Here is a 17661-nt window from a genome sequence, read left to right as displayed (position 1 = left end):
GACCGTGTAACTCCCGCTACAAATAAATATATTTTTTTTTAAATTTAAAAAAAATTAGCGTTTTTATTATAGAGATTAACTTGGAAATACGTGAAAATAGTCACCGGCAGCACCTTCCCTTCCTCGAAACTCCCCCTCAAAGCCCTGAGGTGAATATGGGCGCAGAGGAAGAGCTCCCTCAGGCTTTGAAGTAACACAGACAACCGCGAGATTGCATAGAAATGCTTTATTATATTTATTTGAACAAAATAAGTAAAATAAGGCATTCTCGGTTAGATGTAAACATAGAGGTCACTGGCACATTCCCCCTACAGCAAGCGGCTGCTGCACAAGTAAGCAGGTGTATGCCAATATAGCTGCAAAAGTTTCAAGTTCTGCTTTGACACAGTGATATTTGTCAAGGGGAAATACAAATTCAAAGTTACATTAACATTTAACTTTTTTTTTTTTTGTTAAGAACACGGCTTCTCCAAAGAGATTTGATTTGCAAAAGTGAGAGAGTTTGATTCAATATGTCACCAAGTCTGAAAGACTGAGCTACCCATTATGTTCCAGACACAAAATTGCCTTTCAGTACTAGAACTTCTGGAACCCAGAGAATTACTCTGTGCAAAGATATTAAGTTCATTAAATATTAGAGATCCTGCATATGAGCACACTGCTGTTACTAAAATTTTTGTTTTTAAATAGTGTCACTTCATCACTTTCTTGAAATAATATAATACACATTTTACTTACATTCTGACATCTGATTTTATTCCATATATTAATATAAAAGGATTCTAGAAGACTCTCCAAAGTAGTGAGCATCTGCCCTACTTGTCACTGACAATGTCTCTAGCAATAAGTTCTTTCATTATTTCATTGGTACCACCATAGATTGGCTGAACACGGGCATCCACAAAAGCTCTGAAGGGAAAAAAAAGAAAAAAGATTAAAAACAGTTCCTCAGAATGGACATACAATCAGAAGAAAAAGATACCAAGTTTTATCTTCAAAGTTCCCTCTTTTCAAAGTATGCTGTTCTCATTTCTAAAGAGGTTCATATTTTCGAAGAGGTTTCAACTACCTAAAAAAATATTTCACCTTTCCAAGGTATTATGCCAAATTAGGTATTTGGTCAGTTATCTCTTCCCTGTTTATTTGTTTACATTGTGAAGTCTCCACTACCCTCCCTAATTAAACAAAAAATAAACCAAAGCTCTATAAAACCAGACTCCTGTCATTCCCCTCCCCAAATTCTTGTTTTCCTCCTGTCCTCACGTCACCTGAGCATTAACTCACCTTGGGAGACCAAAGCCCCCACTCACCCACGTCGTGCAGAACAGCACACCCGCATGAACTGCAAGACCCAGGTGCCTCACTGTTGTGAAAAACGAAACAACTCCTGCAGAGCCAAACTGATAATTATCATGGCAATTTGCTCATTAGCACCTGGCCTGTCTGATCCTGTCAAGAGGACTGCTAACGGTGCTGTCAGTTGTCTCTGAGGTGGGACTCCAACACCTTGGGAGGACAAGCAAGTGCCAACGGGTTTCACATCAGCTGGCTGCGGGCTTCTGCTGACACCAGCTCCACTTGGGACAGCAGCCGAAAAGCCGCACGGCAGCCAAACCATTTCCATCCTCGTGCTGGAACTGGCCCCAGCACACGCACAGCTGGGTGACAGCACACAGGGCACCGACAGTGTGCTTTTTCCATCTTAATTCTGCTTCGTTATACAGAGAGCAGCCCAGGAGCAAGGCGGCATTCTCTGGAAACACGCACGTTGCTGAACCGCAGGGATAATAAAACCCTGTATGGGCAACAACTGCACATGCAAATAAGCAGGGGTTCGAGGACACCCTGAACAGGGCTTGCTGGCCTTCCTATTCAGTAAGATAGGGTGCAGAACACTCCCTAATTAAAAACATGCAGGAAAAAGTTATTTTAAAGCAACATTTCATAATCTAAATGAAATTTTAAAAATCTAAACCTACTCAGTTATAGAAAAGTTTGTTATTTGCTTGTGACAACTGCACAGCAGTCCTGTCTTTGCTATTTCTACTAACAGATCACACCTTTTCTAAAAAAATATAAAAACAGCACCAAAACTCTTCTTGAAGTGGCAAATGGTGTGTACACAAAAAGGAAGCACATCTTAACAGAAAACACACAAGGAAATAGATAAAAAAACTCCACAAATGTCCAAAATTCATAAAGTAAGCAAAAAATTTGGAATGGCAAATTCCTCTTTCTACATATCAGTGTCTTAGCTTTTTCATTTAAAAAGATGTAAAAAAGCTGAATGTAGCCAGTCATTCTCCTGATTAGGCAATTTGTTATTTTGTGGTATTGCACAAGATTTAGGCTGACCAACAGGTTTTCTTTCCTTCATATGTATGCATTTCATTTTAAATAAAATATAAACTACCTCCCCTGATTTATATTTTTACATTGCTTGTCTGGTTTATCAATTAACATTTTATTCTAGAAAAACAACCTCTATTTTGTGAAAAATACATAATAATCGCCCAACAGCTCATGAATTATTTGGAGAACCAAAACAAAGCCTTCCTGCAGACATCTGTACAGTGGATTGCCTTTCAATAAACATGATGGCAAAAGGAACAGTAAATCAGTACTAACACAAAACAACTGACAAGTACACGTAAAGGAAGTACCTCAATTTACTTTGCTGGTAATCTTTCATCATTCGAGTCTGAAATGTTACACTTACTTTGCAATTTGATACTCCCACATGTACCCCCATCCTCCGTGCAGTTGCACACACTGAGTTGCTATGCTGTTTTGGAGATCAGAACACCTTAAATGGTTCAAAAAGAAATTTGTTTTTTAGAAGGATGTTATGCTGTGAAACATTACTAGAAATAACAGGTAAGTTAGCAAGACAAAAATATAACCACACTTTTAACTCTGTATTACTCATCTTAAGTCATGGCCATTAAAACACTTTATCTTATGAGGGACTTTTTTTCTTCCTGCATGATTGGTAAGAAATTAATACATTCAGTTGAACAGTGTTTCAGATTTGTTGTTCTTATGGCAGAGCTTTCAGAGAAGGAATACTTCAAAACAGACAAGCTTGTTTACTCTTCCAACAGGCCAAGAGATTTCTTTTGTAAGTAGGTTGATATAGTCTCTCTTCTTATCAAATCCCTCAGCTGCATCATAAAAAAATTAACAGCATCACAGGCTTACCCCCACTAGCAACACACTACGACATCTTTGAATAAAACCATCACCTGGGGATAATTTCGTTTCCTCAACAGATTTTATACTTTTCTATTCTAAAAAATACTGTAACTGTTAAACAGAATTGCCTATTGCAAAATATTCAATTATTTCACAATCTTAAAAAAGAGTATTTAAATGCATTTTGTTTTGTGAACCTTTCCTCTGGAATGTGACAGGTAACATGCCATTTACATTGATGTCCTGTATCTCAGCTTTTGGAAAGCTAAATACTTTATGCTATTTCAAACACTTGATGAAAATTAGATGAAAGAACCCATAGGATTTTAACCGCACTGGAAGTTCAAGCTAAAGTTGAAAGGCATGAAAACCACCTTCTAAACATACAACTTTCAGAGTGGCACCAGAAGAAAATGACAATTCAAATCAATTGCTTCTTCCAGAATAACTTAAGAGTCCTTTTCTCCAAACCACCCCCTTGCCCTGGCCAATTAAATCCTTACAGTTTATTACAGCAACTTTAAATCTGCAATGGTGAGTTACCACAACTGTCTTTCCTAAATATATTTTCAAATTAATTTAGTTACGTAATACAACCTGTCACCACAAAAATAAGACCTCCAGACCTTTCATCAGATATCAGAAAAGACGCACAAACCAAGTTTTAAAATTCTTCAAAGCTCAACTCAAGTCATCGACTGTACAAAAGGTCTGAAGCAAAATTAACTGGAGGTTGTCTCCTGAAACACTAGGGAATAAAACAACTCTACATTCAAGCATTCTCTAGACCACCTAAGATTTGGAAGGGAGCCACAAGAAGCCCATTAGGGAAAGGGGAAATTCACAACAAAGCGTGGCACCAACATTTGGGAGAGTGGGAGTGTTTCAAATGCTTTGCTTTAGGAAATTTGTTGAGGAAGTCAGTGTGTATCTGAGCTGGCACTGCTTGTTTCCTCCTCCTTGAAACTGAATGCCTCTGCTTATGTACCTGGTACTTCTAGGTAATCGGTGCCAGGAGTAGCACTCAATCAAAACCCTTCCTTTCACTGTAAATATTCTCCCTGGATTCCCTTAGTACTCTCTGCTCATTTCCTCTGTACTTATTTTTACAAGTATAGAATCTGTAAACCTGTGCATCTTCCGTAAGATTACTTCTTCATGTCTGATGTGCTTCTTCTCCCCTCTTTGCAAAGAAAATAAAACTCTACAAATTCATGTGCCACTATCTCAGATGCTTCTACCCATCCAGCTTTCTCTACTTAAACCTAAGTTAACAGATAACATCACCAAGTACAGGGAGAGGGAGGAGAAATTCTGGCCAATAAAGGAAAGAACTGCTAAGTCTCAGATACAGCAACAGCTGTAGCAAACTATGTCTTCCCAAACATCAAAAACTGGGTGGGGTCAAACAGCTATTGCTAAATAACATCAACTAAAAAGTATCATAGGACCTTCAAATAAACCTATGCTTTACAAAAACCCCAAACATCCCCACATTTAAAAAAAAAAAAGACACAACACACACAGAACAACAACAAACAAAACACCCCTCCGCCCCCAAACACCTGACAATTTGCAACAGTATTTTTTTTTTTTAATATCAATGAAATACTCGTTTTTACTTGGAGGTAAAGCTGAGTCCTGATCTTACTGTTAATGGAAGCCTGTTTTAACAGCATGCTATTACTCTGAAATTGATCTCTTAAACTGACACTGGTTTTCAACATAGCTAAGACTTTCGTTGACTACATGATTAATTTTAAAGCTAGTCGTCTATTAGAAGCTGACAATGTAATTATTAATCAGACAATACTTTTATCTTTTCATTAGATCTGAACAGTTCGGTGTTTTTATCATTAGATTCCTGTCAAGATCATACAAGTAACATTTCCAAATTACTTCAGCCACATACCAGTACTTTGCCATGGAAGCTGTGGGGGAGTCCAGACGTTTATCTGCATGCAGCTGCAAACAGTTGTCCATGAAAGCTCGGCCCACGCAAATCTGCGTTTTCATTTCTGCCAACTTGTGCTGTACAGTCTTTATTTTGCAAGTGAATGGAGGAGGCAGAGGAAAGAAAGAGCAGAAGTAGTACAGTTTTTAAGTGATATCTGAAGTAGAAAATGGAGCATTTTCTACAGTGCTTTCTGTTAGAAATCCATTTCAAACAACTTTGGCTCTATACATCGGAAGATGACTTGCTTTCCATATAATTATGTCCTGGCCACTCTTATTAGAAAAATTTACTGCCATTTACTTCTCAACCCAACTCAAAATACAACCTTAGAAGAAAAACCCCAAGAGCCTGAAAACAGAAATTCCCAGAGAGCACAAGGTAGAAGGCACTGGGTGCTCTGTCACCCTCCACTCCCCCTTGTGGGGAAATGTCCTTGCACTCTGCAGAGCCACCAACTTCCCCAGTTATTAATAACATTTCCTCATCTATTGGATGCATTTTTTTATGTATTCTGTTCTTCAGAGTTTAAGTCATAAGCAAAGAGACACAAGCAAAACCAAAGAAAATTGTAGACTAAAATCTAGCTATCGGAAAGTTATCCAACACTGAGTTCTGTCACATTGGAAAAGTTTCTAGATTGAAGAGGTAAAAATCCATCGCTAAGGTTATATAAATCCAGACCAGGCAAGCATTCAACTGTCTTCTTGTAGTTTGGGTAGGAAAGAGATAAAAACACCATCCAGTAACAAGCTTTTTTTTTTCCCCTGATCTCATAGTTCTAAGATTGTATATAAAAATTCTTGCTTCTCTTGACGATAAACATAATTGACCAGTCTACTATTATTACAAATAAAATATTTTATTTCAAACACTGTACTGTGGCATGGCTAAATTAATTAGGCGAGGCGGAACTCTAATTAGAAAGGATTTTTGATTATATGCATATTCTAGTCATCAGCAACAAAAAGGAAACTGAAAAGGTATGCAGGAATCGATTATTTTGGCAAAAATATACTTTTCAAGTTTATTGGCCACCTGGTGGTTGGCAGTGCATTGGACTGAAAAAGATTATTTTGACAGTCTCTGCAGCGTCAGCTTCAACAATTAGGAAGTATCGTTTATCTACCTGAAAAAAGGTAAAATATATTTATTTTGTTAAAGCGTCACACTGCACATACTAAGCTATCTGGAATTACAGATGTCTGCACATTAACTTTAAAACCATTTGAAGATCAGAATTTCCTGAAAGATATCTAGCATTCCAGCCTCTAAAGAGCCCAATTCTGCTGCTGTTCACAACAACTAAAGATCTGATTTTGGTAAAGGAAGTTTCAAGACTTTTAAATGGAGGAGGCTTTTTTAATTATTTCAAAAGTATATTAAAAAAAAGGCAGCCAACCTTCTCTAACCCATGTGAGTCACTTCTATTCTATAAACCAAATATGCAGGAGCTTGGCTGGTCTGCTTCAGCTCTAACAGCTAATGTGGTTTTCAGGGAAACTGTAACATCGCAACACTGCACAAAGCAACATCTGTTTTATGATTGTAACTAAAGAGCGTAGGCATGAACGTCTCAAAGCACAATTAACTACCACTGTCAGGAGTGCGGTGCACTCTCAGAGGATGATCCAACAGTTTTATACGCAGTCACTGAAATAGCTAGCTAGCTGCTAGCTGAAGAATCTCGTGACGATACCCGTAAAGCTGAATACAAACTCCTCTGCGGACATTAAGGCAGCAACGTCACTGCTTGGGAGCCCACACCAGCATCTAAGTTCATTTTTCTGCAATGCATTATATGCAGAGGAATGCAGCATCCGCACACGTACCAAGTTCTTCTGCAGTCTGTAGGATTCCAGGCAGATACAGAAATACATGCAGGTATAACTGGCCCTGTGACTAGGATCTCTGTCAGGAAAATGCAAGCCTAAGAGCAACAAGAGATTTTTTTTCTTCATCAACAGAAAAAGTTTCTGCCTGTATGTTTGACTTCCAAAAGCAGCACTGCTGGGAGGCATCTAACTGAATTGTAAAATACATAAAATACACACATTAAGGCTTTTGTGGTGTTGGGTTTTTTCTTTCAAAAATGAACAATGGGCATGGCGGCAAACAACAGCTGCAATCCAAGAGTGAAACCTGTGTAAATAGTCCTTTGAAAACAGCCCAGTGATTTTCATTTGCTCACTATTCTGCATACACAGATGTAAAACAGATACACACTGGAATCTGTATACAAGTCTCTCAGTTCAAACTCACCTGCAAGTGTGCAACTGTCTTTCCAAAAGCTTTTCTTTGCTTCACATAATTCCTTGTTTCTTCAAACATGAATTCACAGCTAGCAAGAGCCATATCAGCAATTAGCAGTCTCTCCTTTTGAAACACAAATTACGGAATCCAGTTGAATGAATCCTACATTTCTCAGTATCGGATGCACAATTGGGAAACAGATGTTCAGTGATGTTTATTAAGGCAGGGGGGCAGAAACCGCACTAAGTATCAAACCAGACACACTGCATTACTGAAATTAATGAGTGGGACAAATGTCTTGCTGCCTAGAGCTCACTTTTAAGCCTTTTCTAGGGTAATGTCCTATCACAACAATGATCCAAAAACAGCCACAAATCAACCACAGGACTCTTACTGACTGAAAAATTCACATCAAATGCTGTTTCAATTACTGTTTTTCACTGCTCAGTTTAAACAACAACAACTGCATTTAACAATTTCAAGAGAACATCTCTAGAAAAACGAAACCTACAAAAAATAACCTGGCTGGTTTTTTCCTTCCACATAACATGCTGAAAAACAAACTAAGAACAGAACAATTACTTGTAGCACCATCAAAATCTGATGCATCACGTTGAATCTGTTCATGAGTGCATTTATGTCTTTAAAGCAGTAAAATATTTTCTTTGATCAGGTTTCATATTTATTCACAGTATAAAATTAATTAAACATGATCTTTACCAGATGAGGCAAACACAAAGTCATAGTTTTGACAAAGCACAGTCACATTTTGAAAAACCACATCGCCTCTTTGTCCTTGCAAATAATTCCAAAACTTCACAAACTAAGCCATAAACTATTATTTCCACTAGCAAGGTATTTCAGTAACTACACAATTTCTTTGCTGCGTGGACAGAGTTCCTTGGATCTTTAATATGCTTCTACTGGTAGAAGAGCTAGAATAGCAGCGCTTGCTTGCTCCTTTAAAGAGAATGCCAAATGCAGAGACCTCCAAGCTATATTTAATTTACTAAGCAAAGTGGTTCCATGCTAGAAGTATACAAGAAAACTGTGGCATGTTCTTTTAAATACACTACCCTAAGCTCAGGTTCTTCAATAGTTGGACTGTTGACTGAGAGATCTATTAGCAGCTCTGAGCTGGTGAGGTATCAGCATTTTTACCAATGCCCAAAAAATTGCACTTTTAGCACTAGAAACTGTACTTCAGTTAAAAAGCAGCAGTGCTAACACAATGTCGCTTACAGGCATCCCAACTGTGAGCCCAAGGTGGCTCCTCATGACACGTAGTCTTCAAGACTAAGGCAGATTCTTGCAGTGACAAAAGTAGTCTCTATTCTTCCTACAGACAGCAAATACTGACGTTCCTCTTACCTGAGGGAGCTCTGCCATCAGATAATAGAAGCCTTTGTTCTCTTTTCCAAGCAAGGCACTGGCTGGCAACCGCACATCTTCAAAAAACAGCTCTGCTGTGTCCTAAGAGGATTTTAAATGCAACAGTTTATAGCCTGACACCCTCATCTCTTCATTCCACTTCTTTTGCCCCATTTTTTCTTGCTATTGTTCACTTTAACTTGAAATCATAGAATCATTTAGGTTGGAAGTGTTCTCCAGAGGTCAACTAGTTTATCTCCTACTCAAACCAGCTCCAGCAAATCAAGCAGCTGAGGACTTTGTCCAGTTATTTTTCTTTTTTTCTTAATATCTACTTAAAGTTTTTCTTAATGTCCCTCTCCACTCTCCCTTTCACTGTGCTCCTCTAAGAAGAATCTGGCTCTACCATCTCTATAGCCATCCATTAGTAGCTAAAGATGCCAATAAGATCCTGTCCTTCCAGGCTTCTTCAGAGTGAATGAATCCATCTTCCTCAGCCTCTCCTTGCACATCACGTGCTTCAAACTTCTATCGGCAAACTCAGCATACATATTCCGCACATATATATAATTTGTACTTTAAACCATAACAACTAGAATAGCACCATGGTTCCGTTTTATATTTATTAAGCTAATGCCAGGCATTAAGTGGTTTTAGACTTCCTCCAAGTCTATTACGTGTCAGGGGTTGTATGAACTCACTTGAGCTTTCAGACCAATTTTTTGCAGCTTGCGTCCTTTGATGAAACCTTTTGTTCCATTTTCCACCAGAAAAAGGCTGATCCCATGAGCAGGAGATCGGGCCTCCCGGTTTGTAACCGCAACCACGATCACTACATCACTCATCCAACCATTAGTGATGAATACCTGTAAAAAAATGCAAATTGGAATAAAGCACCAAGCTAGGTGGATGGAATTTAGAAGAGATCAACAAGCAGCAGAAAGAAGAATTGCACTGACACTTTCACAGGTGAACTGAAAGGCAAGGTTTTAGCGTCCAGAATTGGAAACTTTATGAATTAAGAATTTTGCAGCAAGGCCTATTGAAGCAAGAATTAGTTTAAGAAGAATTGTGTGGGTCAGAAGTGTCAAAGAATGTATATATCTGTTTCTTTTGTCTGCCCCATGATAAAGGAGGAATACAGATATTAAATGAATAAAGAAGCTCTCTTTTCTAGAAATTAAATTAGCAGGATATAACATGCAAAACCATCAATGGCTTCTTGTCACAACTGTTTACTGTAATCCTGTGGAACGACTCATGAGCCTGCCAAAGTGATCCATCTGAACTCCAGCAAAAGAAATGAACTGTCTGTCCTGCTTGGCTGCAACTGCACAGCTCTAGCAAGTATCCTTTTGAACACCTGTACATACATATTTGCTTGCACACATCCTCACCACTTGGAAGTTCTGCTGAGGCCAGAAGTCTCTCTCAGTACCGTGTTATCATACGAGTACTGAAGAAGTGGGTGAGAAAGAATATTAAGACATTTCACAGCTTCAAGAAAACCCCTGCTGAACCCATGCTTTCATTTTAACATTATCTCTACCTTCTTGCTTTTTTTTTTTTTTACAACAATGAAAGATGAGGTTAATGCTGGCAGCTTTGCAACAGCTTGACAACACACTCAAAGCTTGTGATGCTCATGTTTTTTTCTCCTAACATGACCAGCAGGCTCCTGAATAAAGATTCCACAGCTTGCACTGGGGCAATGGAAGTTTTTACTCAGGCCCCAAAAGATTTCACAGTAGCTGTATATGTATTTTGTTGTTCAACATCAGTACTAAAAACCAGCCCTAGTCCTGCTGATACTATGCAGGGCTTTTTTTTTTCCCCCCTTTTCTTTCCAGTTTAAGAGGTAATAGGCCTCTTGATAGGGTTATTTAAAAGCTACAAAAAAGAACCTACTCAAGCCCCTCCATACAGTGGTCTGTAAATTGCCAGAAACAGAAATATCTTAAGTCTTACCAAAAAAAGTAATTGGAAAAAAAAGACAAAAAAACAAACAAAAAAACCCACCACCCCAAAAACAAACAAACAAAACAAAAAACCACCACAAAAACAAAAGAATCCCAAAACAAAAACCAAAACAAAAAAACCCCACGAAACAAACAAAAAACCCAAAACAAACAAAAAAAACAAACCCAAAAACCAACCAAACAAAACCAAAACCAACAACATAACCCACAAAAATACAGAAGTGAAAGGACAGGGGGGAGATACCAACAGTGGTGTACATCCTTCACTGTCTAAATGTATTCATTTCTCAAATCCTATGAGTGCTATGTATTATGTCTGTTCACTTACCTTACTCCCATTAAGAATCCAGTCACTTCCAACCTTTTTTGCATGTGTTCGTATTCCTTGCAAGTCACTAAAACAAAATTCAAAAGGTTCTTCCAGAAACCATTCCAGAACCTGCAATTTGCATCTTGAATTCTAGCCAGTATAAAATAAAGTAGATTTTATATCGTACAGGCTCAGTGAAAACACATGCGAGGATAGTGAAACATGGTGAAATAGCTTAGATTATAACACAGAAACCACAAGTACACTGTGGAAATGGATGATAAATCTATGCAACTGTACAAGAGCAGGAGGTCCCATTTTAACGTATGTGCTTGTGGAAGGTGGTATAATACAAGCGCTGACACCAACAGGTCAGCATCCCCTTACACCACTATGCCTTAGATGACAAACACCGGACAAAACCACATCCTCTAAGCAGGTTCAATGCTGATGCGGAGGTTCTGCAAAAAGTCACTGGCAATATCTGCCATTTGTAGAAGCATGACACCAATGGGTTTTGCCCTTCACCTGTCCCTCTGTTTTGGAAACTGGCCACATCAGCTGTGTCTACTCCTGCTGTTGGCCCTTCAGTACCAATAGGTAAGGAGGGACATTTCTCTGCTTGAAAGGATTCAGATGAAAGAAAATAAGGTGTTGCGTTCCACAACAAAAGCTAACAGTAAAGTCAAGCCCTCTGTACTGAGGTGTGTAATTTTCTCTTCACTGTTTCATATGTTCACATGACAAGTAAGTTAGTGACTATAACTTGGGACTATAAAAGGAAATACAAAGCATATTTGCCCACAGTGGGACAATAGTGAAATGGACTCTGAACAAGTATCTTGAAATGACAAAGCTGTAATAAAGTAATCTATAGAAACAGTTGGTTTTGATGTACTGCCTAATCTAGGGTACTGTCTAGTCACTAAGATAACCATATAACCAGGAAGATCAGGAATTTTTTCATTGAGAACATTATGTGCTGTCTACTGATTTAAGACCATTGTTTTAATGTTTAGCTTACCTGCCAGCCCCAGGTTCTGTCATGGCAATAGCTCCAATACACTTGCCTGCAGCCATTTGAGGGATAAAGCGTTTAATCTGTTCTTCAGAGCCATAATTTGCAATGTAGGGCATAACTATATCTGAATGAAGGCTGAATCCTGGGCCAGAACAGTTAACATACATCCTTGGGGAGACAGGGGAAAATAAAGAATAAAGCTCAGAGGTACTACAAAGATTTAAACATTGAACTTTACACAGTTACAACAGAAGCAACAAAGAAGAAAGCCCTGTCACACAAGTCTCAGACATAATCTGAGCTTGTGGCACTTGTACTGTTATTTATAGAATGTACTTTCGCAGCCAAACGAGCGTATAATGTACCAGACTAACTAAAATGCTTCCCCCAGCCACAAGGTCCTAACAGTGGAGCACAATGACATTTGTTACTTAAATAATCACCCAGAATACTTAAAACAGGAGGGATTTACAAATGTCTAAACTACCATTTCCATGAGAAAGATAACACCATTTTCTGTAAGCAAATATATTCCACAATGAGGACATCTTATGGAAAAAGAGTCTCTTGATAGTATCACTTTAATTCTTCCTGAAGCGTCTAGTACTTACTGCTCCTCCCAGACCACAGCTGAAGAGAGAATATCTCCTCCGATGCCTCCATGTTTTTCAGCGATAGCAACACCCAGCAAACCCTGCTGTCCAGCCTTTTCCCAGAGCTCCCTGCTCACCTGCCCCTCCTTTTCCCATCTGCAAAACGAACACAAGAAGAGTCACACATTAAATACCCCATGTGCTACTGTTTATTTGTCATGGCTGCAGCTTTACACTAGAGCACCTGCAGCCAGGTTTCACTGCACAGGAAGAGGCTTTCAGTCTCAGACAATGTGTAGGGTAAGAGAGACAACTGTATTTCCCAGCTAAGAAGCGGTGGCTTAATAATAGGTTTTCTATTCTTCAAGTCCACAGATGCTACTGGCATTACAGGGGCACCAACTGTGCAACAGGTTTAAACTCCTGCTTCCAACATACAACCTGACATCTCTTTAAGCCTTGTTATGAAAGGCAGTGCTGCCTATTGGTCTGAGTACCAGACTGGGATTTAGGAGATTTAGTCACAACCATCTGGATAATTACAAGCAGGTCTTTATCTTCCTGACATGCCATTTTCCCCATGTACAAAATGGGCATAATGCATGAGTATCTTTTGTGAAAGATTTGAACTCTACCAACGAGAACTGCTTTATAAGAACCAAGCATTAACACATTAGTAACATCTATATAAAAATCGGTCCCTGCGCACTTATTACAAGGCAGTACCATATCTTTGTAAACTACTGCTTTAAGGTGGTTTCAAATTTGTAGATAGATAGTTGAGGATTATCTGCTGACAGTTTGCAGACTTCAACACCACAGGAATCACCTATTCTTGGAAATACAGTGCCTCTTTATGGCGTCTGCCAGTTCAATAGAAAATTGGATGGCCATTAATGGCACAACACAGGTTTTCTTTTAATGTATCTTTTTTTCAAACCACAATTCAAAAATTACATGGTAGACAGATTATATCAGAAGGACTCCTCTGACACAGATGTGTGCAGCAGAGCTATACCATAGCACTTTATCCACAGTTAATCAAGTATCTTATCCTACATATTTAAGCTCATTCCCAGGGCTTTCACTCCTACACTGGAAATCTTAAACCAAATCTCTCTTGTGCCCATCTTTGCTTCTCCCCCTCACTTTCTGGGCCATTCCTGCCTCTACTTCACCAACTGCCAAAGCTTCTCCTCCTCACGATAATCCACAACTGCATTCGCTGATGCCACACATGTCCCTGGACATCAGCCCAGCCTATTAATACACTGTGGCTGAAGCCTCCTTGTTTACTTGAAAGGTATGAGAACCGAATGGTTCATAGGTCCCCAAAGTGATGCAAGAACACAAGTCCAACTTGTTTCAGTCTCTCTAGCCAATCATTGTGTCAGCAAGCTCGCAAACAGGATCTTCAGTAACCTCAAGCAGAATCAGTACCTGTTCACAAACAGCACAAGTCATTCTAACAAAAGATGAGGGAAAACATCTGTTTTTGTGGACAGAATACACACGCACAGTGGAACAGAATACTACTTTGAGGTCATGGTTTGAGGATGAAAAGAACCAGCTGGCAACGACCCTGATGTAAGCTGTTTTCATTGCCTCCCACTGTTCGTTTCTGCCCCAGAGACACAACACCCCACCCACTCAATTGTGCCGTCTCAACTGTTTGCGGATACACACTGGGAGCTGCATCAGGAAACTCATCTAGCAGCGTGATTTAAGAATAAGCCCTTCACTACCCCTTGGTGTTTTCACAGGAACGTTTTTCAAGTAAAATAAAAATTGCTTAAAACACTACTGCAGCTTAATGCTTTCTGTTCAAAAACACATTCTGGGTTCATTTATTTTCTTTCCCCAAGTATAATGTGATTGGATATAGCTAAAACAAGGGCAAAAAACATCCTCCAACTCTAACTCAACAGAAACACAACACGTCCACTCTGTGCAGAAGACCGCACAGATTTCCACACAAGCAAAGAATACATTTTGTGCAAGTTTCTTGGTAATCCATAAACCAGCTTAACATCCTATGTGTAGTGTATTTACAAAATCCACTGCAATGTAACCTAGACACAATGTCAAAGCTTTTCGGATGACAGCAGTGTGATAGCGTGGCAACCGATTTGTCTCCCTAACTCTACCCCCAGGACGCTGGTGCCAGAGTTAATACGTACAAGCAGGGGATACTTTCGCTGCAACTCTGCAAACTGCATTTCTCCCCCCCTAGACCTGAGGAGGCCAGACTGCCAACACTGAAGCTCAAACAATGCAGTGAATTTTGATTATGGATGCTTTTTTCTTTTTCTCACATATGACTTCCATAGTCGGATTTGTTTTAGTTAAGTACATTTGGAATAGAAAACTCGTAAATGAAAACACATATCCTGTTTTTCCTATCATATTACAAGTAATGCCCCCCAAAACATTTTTGGGGAAAAAGTGCATATTATTTGGCAAAGCAGAATGTTTAAGAGCTAACTTACTCTGCGTGAAAAGGCAGCACTTCTTCCTGAAAGAACTTCCTGGCACTCTCCCTGAAAATATCATGGTCTGACGAGAAGATCCTCCGAGTGCCTATATCAGTCAAACTTTTAGCAGAAGATGGTTCCAGGCGCTTTGTGCCATGCTGTTCTGCTTGCTGAGGACTAAAAAAGACAAGTGAAAGCATCCATTAGGACAAAGCACCCCCATCTATGCAATTCATTTTAAAATAAAGGAAACGTTGTGAAACATAGTTCACATCCCAAATCTAGCACACTGTTAGGTCCAAAGGATACCCACGCCAAATATAAACACCCAACATACACCATACTTCACTGGACTGTGAAAGCAGGTAAAGCAAGACTGGTTTGCCCCTAACACTTCAAATAACTTAAAAACAATACTAATACATTCATAGGTAAGAGGATAACGTTTCTGTTCATTAGAGAGGCTAAAAATCATAATTGTCTTCTCCTCCCACCACACAACCTCCAATATGCAATTCAGCTCAATTTAAACTGCAGAGGTAACTTTTTGAACAAGTAAACTTTTTTGGTGGATTTTGTTCATTCTGTACCTGCTCCCAGAAGCCGCAGTATTGCAAATCCATGACACTGAAAATCCACACGCTCAAAAGTGAGTACAACATAGATTTGAGTGCTCTGAGGGCTGCATTATACTCTGCATTATCACGTGTATCTGCATAGTTCTAAACTTGAAAATCATACTTTCTAATTCCTTCTTTCAGTATTTTTGTTGTACAGGAAGGATAATCCTCCCAAACTCTGATAAAAATATATGTAAAAATAAAATGCTTCTTTAACAAAAAACAAACAAACAAAAAGCAACCCAACCTGAAACAGTGGTGAATGTGAGTAGTTGAAACTGCAAGGGAAGTGTAATTACAAAACAACAAGGAAGGCTTTAAAGCTTTTGTAGGGATTTAGAATGTCAAGGATGACATACTACTTTAGGGATGAAATGAAAATTCACTTATTATATTTGTTTCTTATATTTGCTTACATTCTTATATTACGAACTCCCCTAACAACTGGGGTTCTTTGACTTGCTTCTGGTTTATTGCCACAAAATACCAGAAATTTTAAATACAGGAAAGGCGTTTGTCGTTCCTTTCTCAAACTGTTTTCGCTCAGCTCTCCTCCGTTCCCCCGCACAGCAATTCTGCAGAGTCCCACCGAGCTCACCGGAGCCTACTTATTTACCTCGTTACCGAGACAAAGGTCTTTATTTATTGCCGCACAAAATTACACCCTTCCTGGTGCAAAGGATTAAATGCCCCTGAAACAACAAACTCTACTTAATTCGAGTGATGTTTGGAAGAAATGGGCTACTGCAACTGACTTGTTCTGTATTTTGTACCCTCAAACACAGACTTTTCATGCTAGGCACACACTGACTCTCTAAAAAGCTTCAGCTTATTTTTAAAGCTGTTTAAGATGATTTTGGATGTATTTAAGGCCACTCCTTTGTTTAATTGCAGCTCCCAGCCCACTAGCGCGCAAGCAAGGGCCGGGCTGCTCCCTCACGCCAACCGCGGCCCTACGAGACACGACTCGCGGGCCAGAGGCAGCGTGAGCGCGACCCCGCGTCGCCGCCCCCCCGAGCAGCGCCTCGCCGAGCCCCAGCGCCCGCGGTGACCGCGGTGACCGCGGTGACCGCCACCTGCCGCCTCCGCGGGACGCGGCGTCCCCGGGCGCGAAGTGGAGCAAAGGTCGGGCCCGTCACGGGGACGCGCGGGGGCTCCCGGAGCCGCCGGGCACGGGGCGCCGCGCAGACTCCAGCTGCTCCCCCGCGACGGGGACCCAGGCGCACATACACGCACCCAGGTACCCCCTGCCCTGCCCGGCGCACACCCGCCTCCCCACCCGCGCCTCAATCACCCCAGCTCCGCCGGTGCCCGCCAACGCCGGCCCTGCGCCCCGCTCACCTGGCCTGGGCAGAGAAGGGCCGCGGGCCGGCGGCGCGCAGCAGCCCGCGCAGGCGGAGCAAACGCGCCGCCATGTTGCGCCGCAGGGGACAGGGCGGAGTGGGGCGGGGCGGCCCCGGCGTCACAACCCGCGGAGGGCGGGGGGACCCTCGCCCCCTTGTGGAGCCGCGTTGTAAGGCCCGCGGGTTGGTCACGTTATTATTAAGGTGTTATTACCGTTTTCTTTCCGGGTCGCGGCAGCTTCTGGCGGCCGTCAGCCTTGCTCTTCTCCGCACTCTGCGTGGCGGGAGGGTTTCTGCTGCCCGAAGCCTCCCGCAACGCGCGCCCCTGTGGTCACCGCTGCTCCCACCTTCCTGCAGTTGTAAATCCCGTCTAGTACACCCGGCCTTACGGCAGGAGTATGATGAAACATCCGTGTTGTTGTTATTTTTCTAATGTAGTTTTGACATCGCGCCACAGAGGGGAGCGGGAACACCGGGGGCTCGAGCGCGCGCAGGCCGAGGGCGATTGTGCGCTCGCGGCCGTTCGTGCGGCCGGCGCGCGCCGCTCC

General features: G+C 40.9%; 1 protein-coding gene across 1 annotated transcript; it reads right to left on the bottom strand.

The window, feature by feature from the left end:
* Positions 1 to 211: 211 nt before the first annotated feature.
* ACADL (acyl-CoA dehydrogenase long chain) lies at positions 212 to 17221 on the bottom strand. The gene is made up of 11 exons (XM_065637949.1): positions 17112 to 17221; positions 15166 to 15327; positions 12695 to 12832; positions 12087 to 12251; positions 11081 to 11147; positions 9475 to 9639; positions 8774 to 8875; positions 7412 to 7525; positions 5108 to 5235; positions 2720 to 2806; positions 212 to 909 (listed from the first exon to the last, which is right to left on the bottom strand). The coding sequence occupies exons 1-11, from the start codon at positions 17183 to 17185 to the stop codon at positions 816 to 818; spliced, it is 1296 nt and encodes a 431-aa protein (XP_065494021.1). The 5' UTR covers positions 17186 to 17221; the 3' UTR covers positions 212 to 815.
* Positions 17222 to 17661: the final 440 nt, after the last annotated feature.

Source organism: Caloenas nicobarica, chromosome 6, assembly GCF_036013445.1.
Source record: "Caloenas nicobarica isolate bCalNic1 chromosome 6, bCalNic1.hap1, whole genome shotgun sequence".
NCBI lineage: Eukaryota > Metazoa > Chordata > Aves > Columbiformes > Columbidae > Caloenas > Caloenas nicobarica.
The sequence above is the reverse complement of the archived record's forward strand: the minus strand, read 5'-3'. Positions and strand labels throughout refer to the sequence as shown.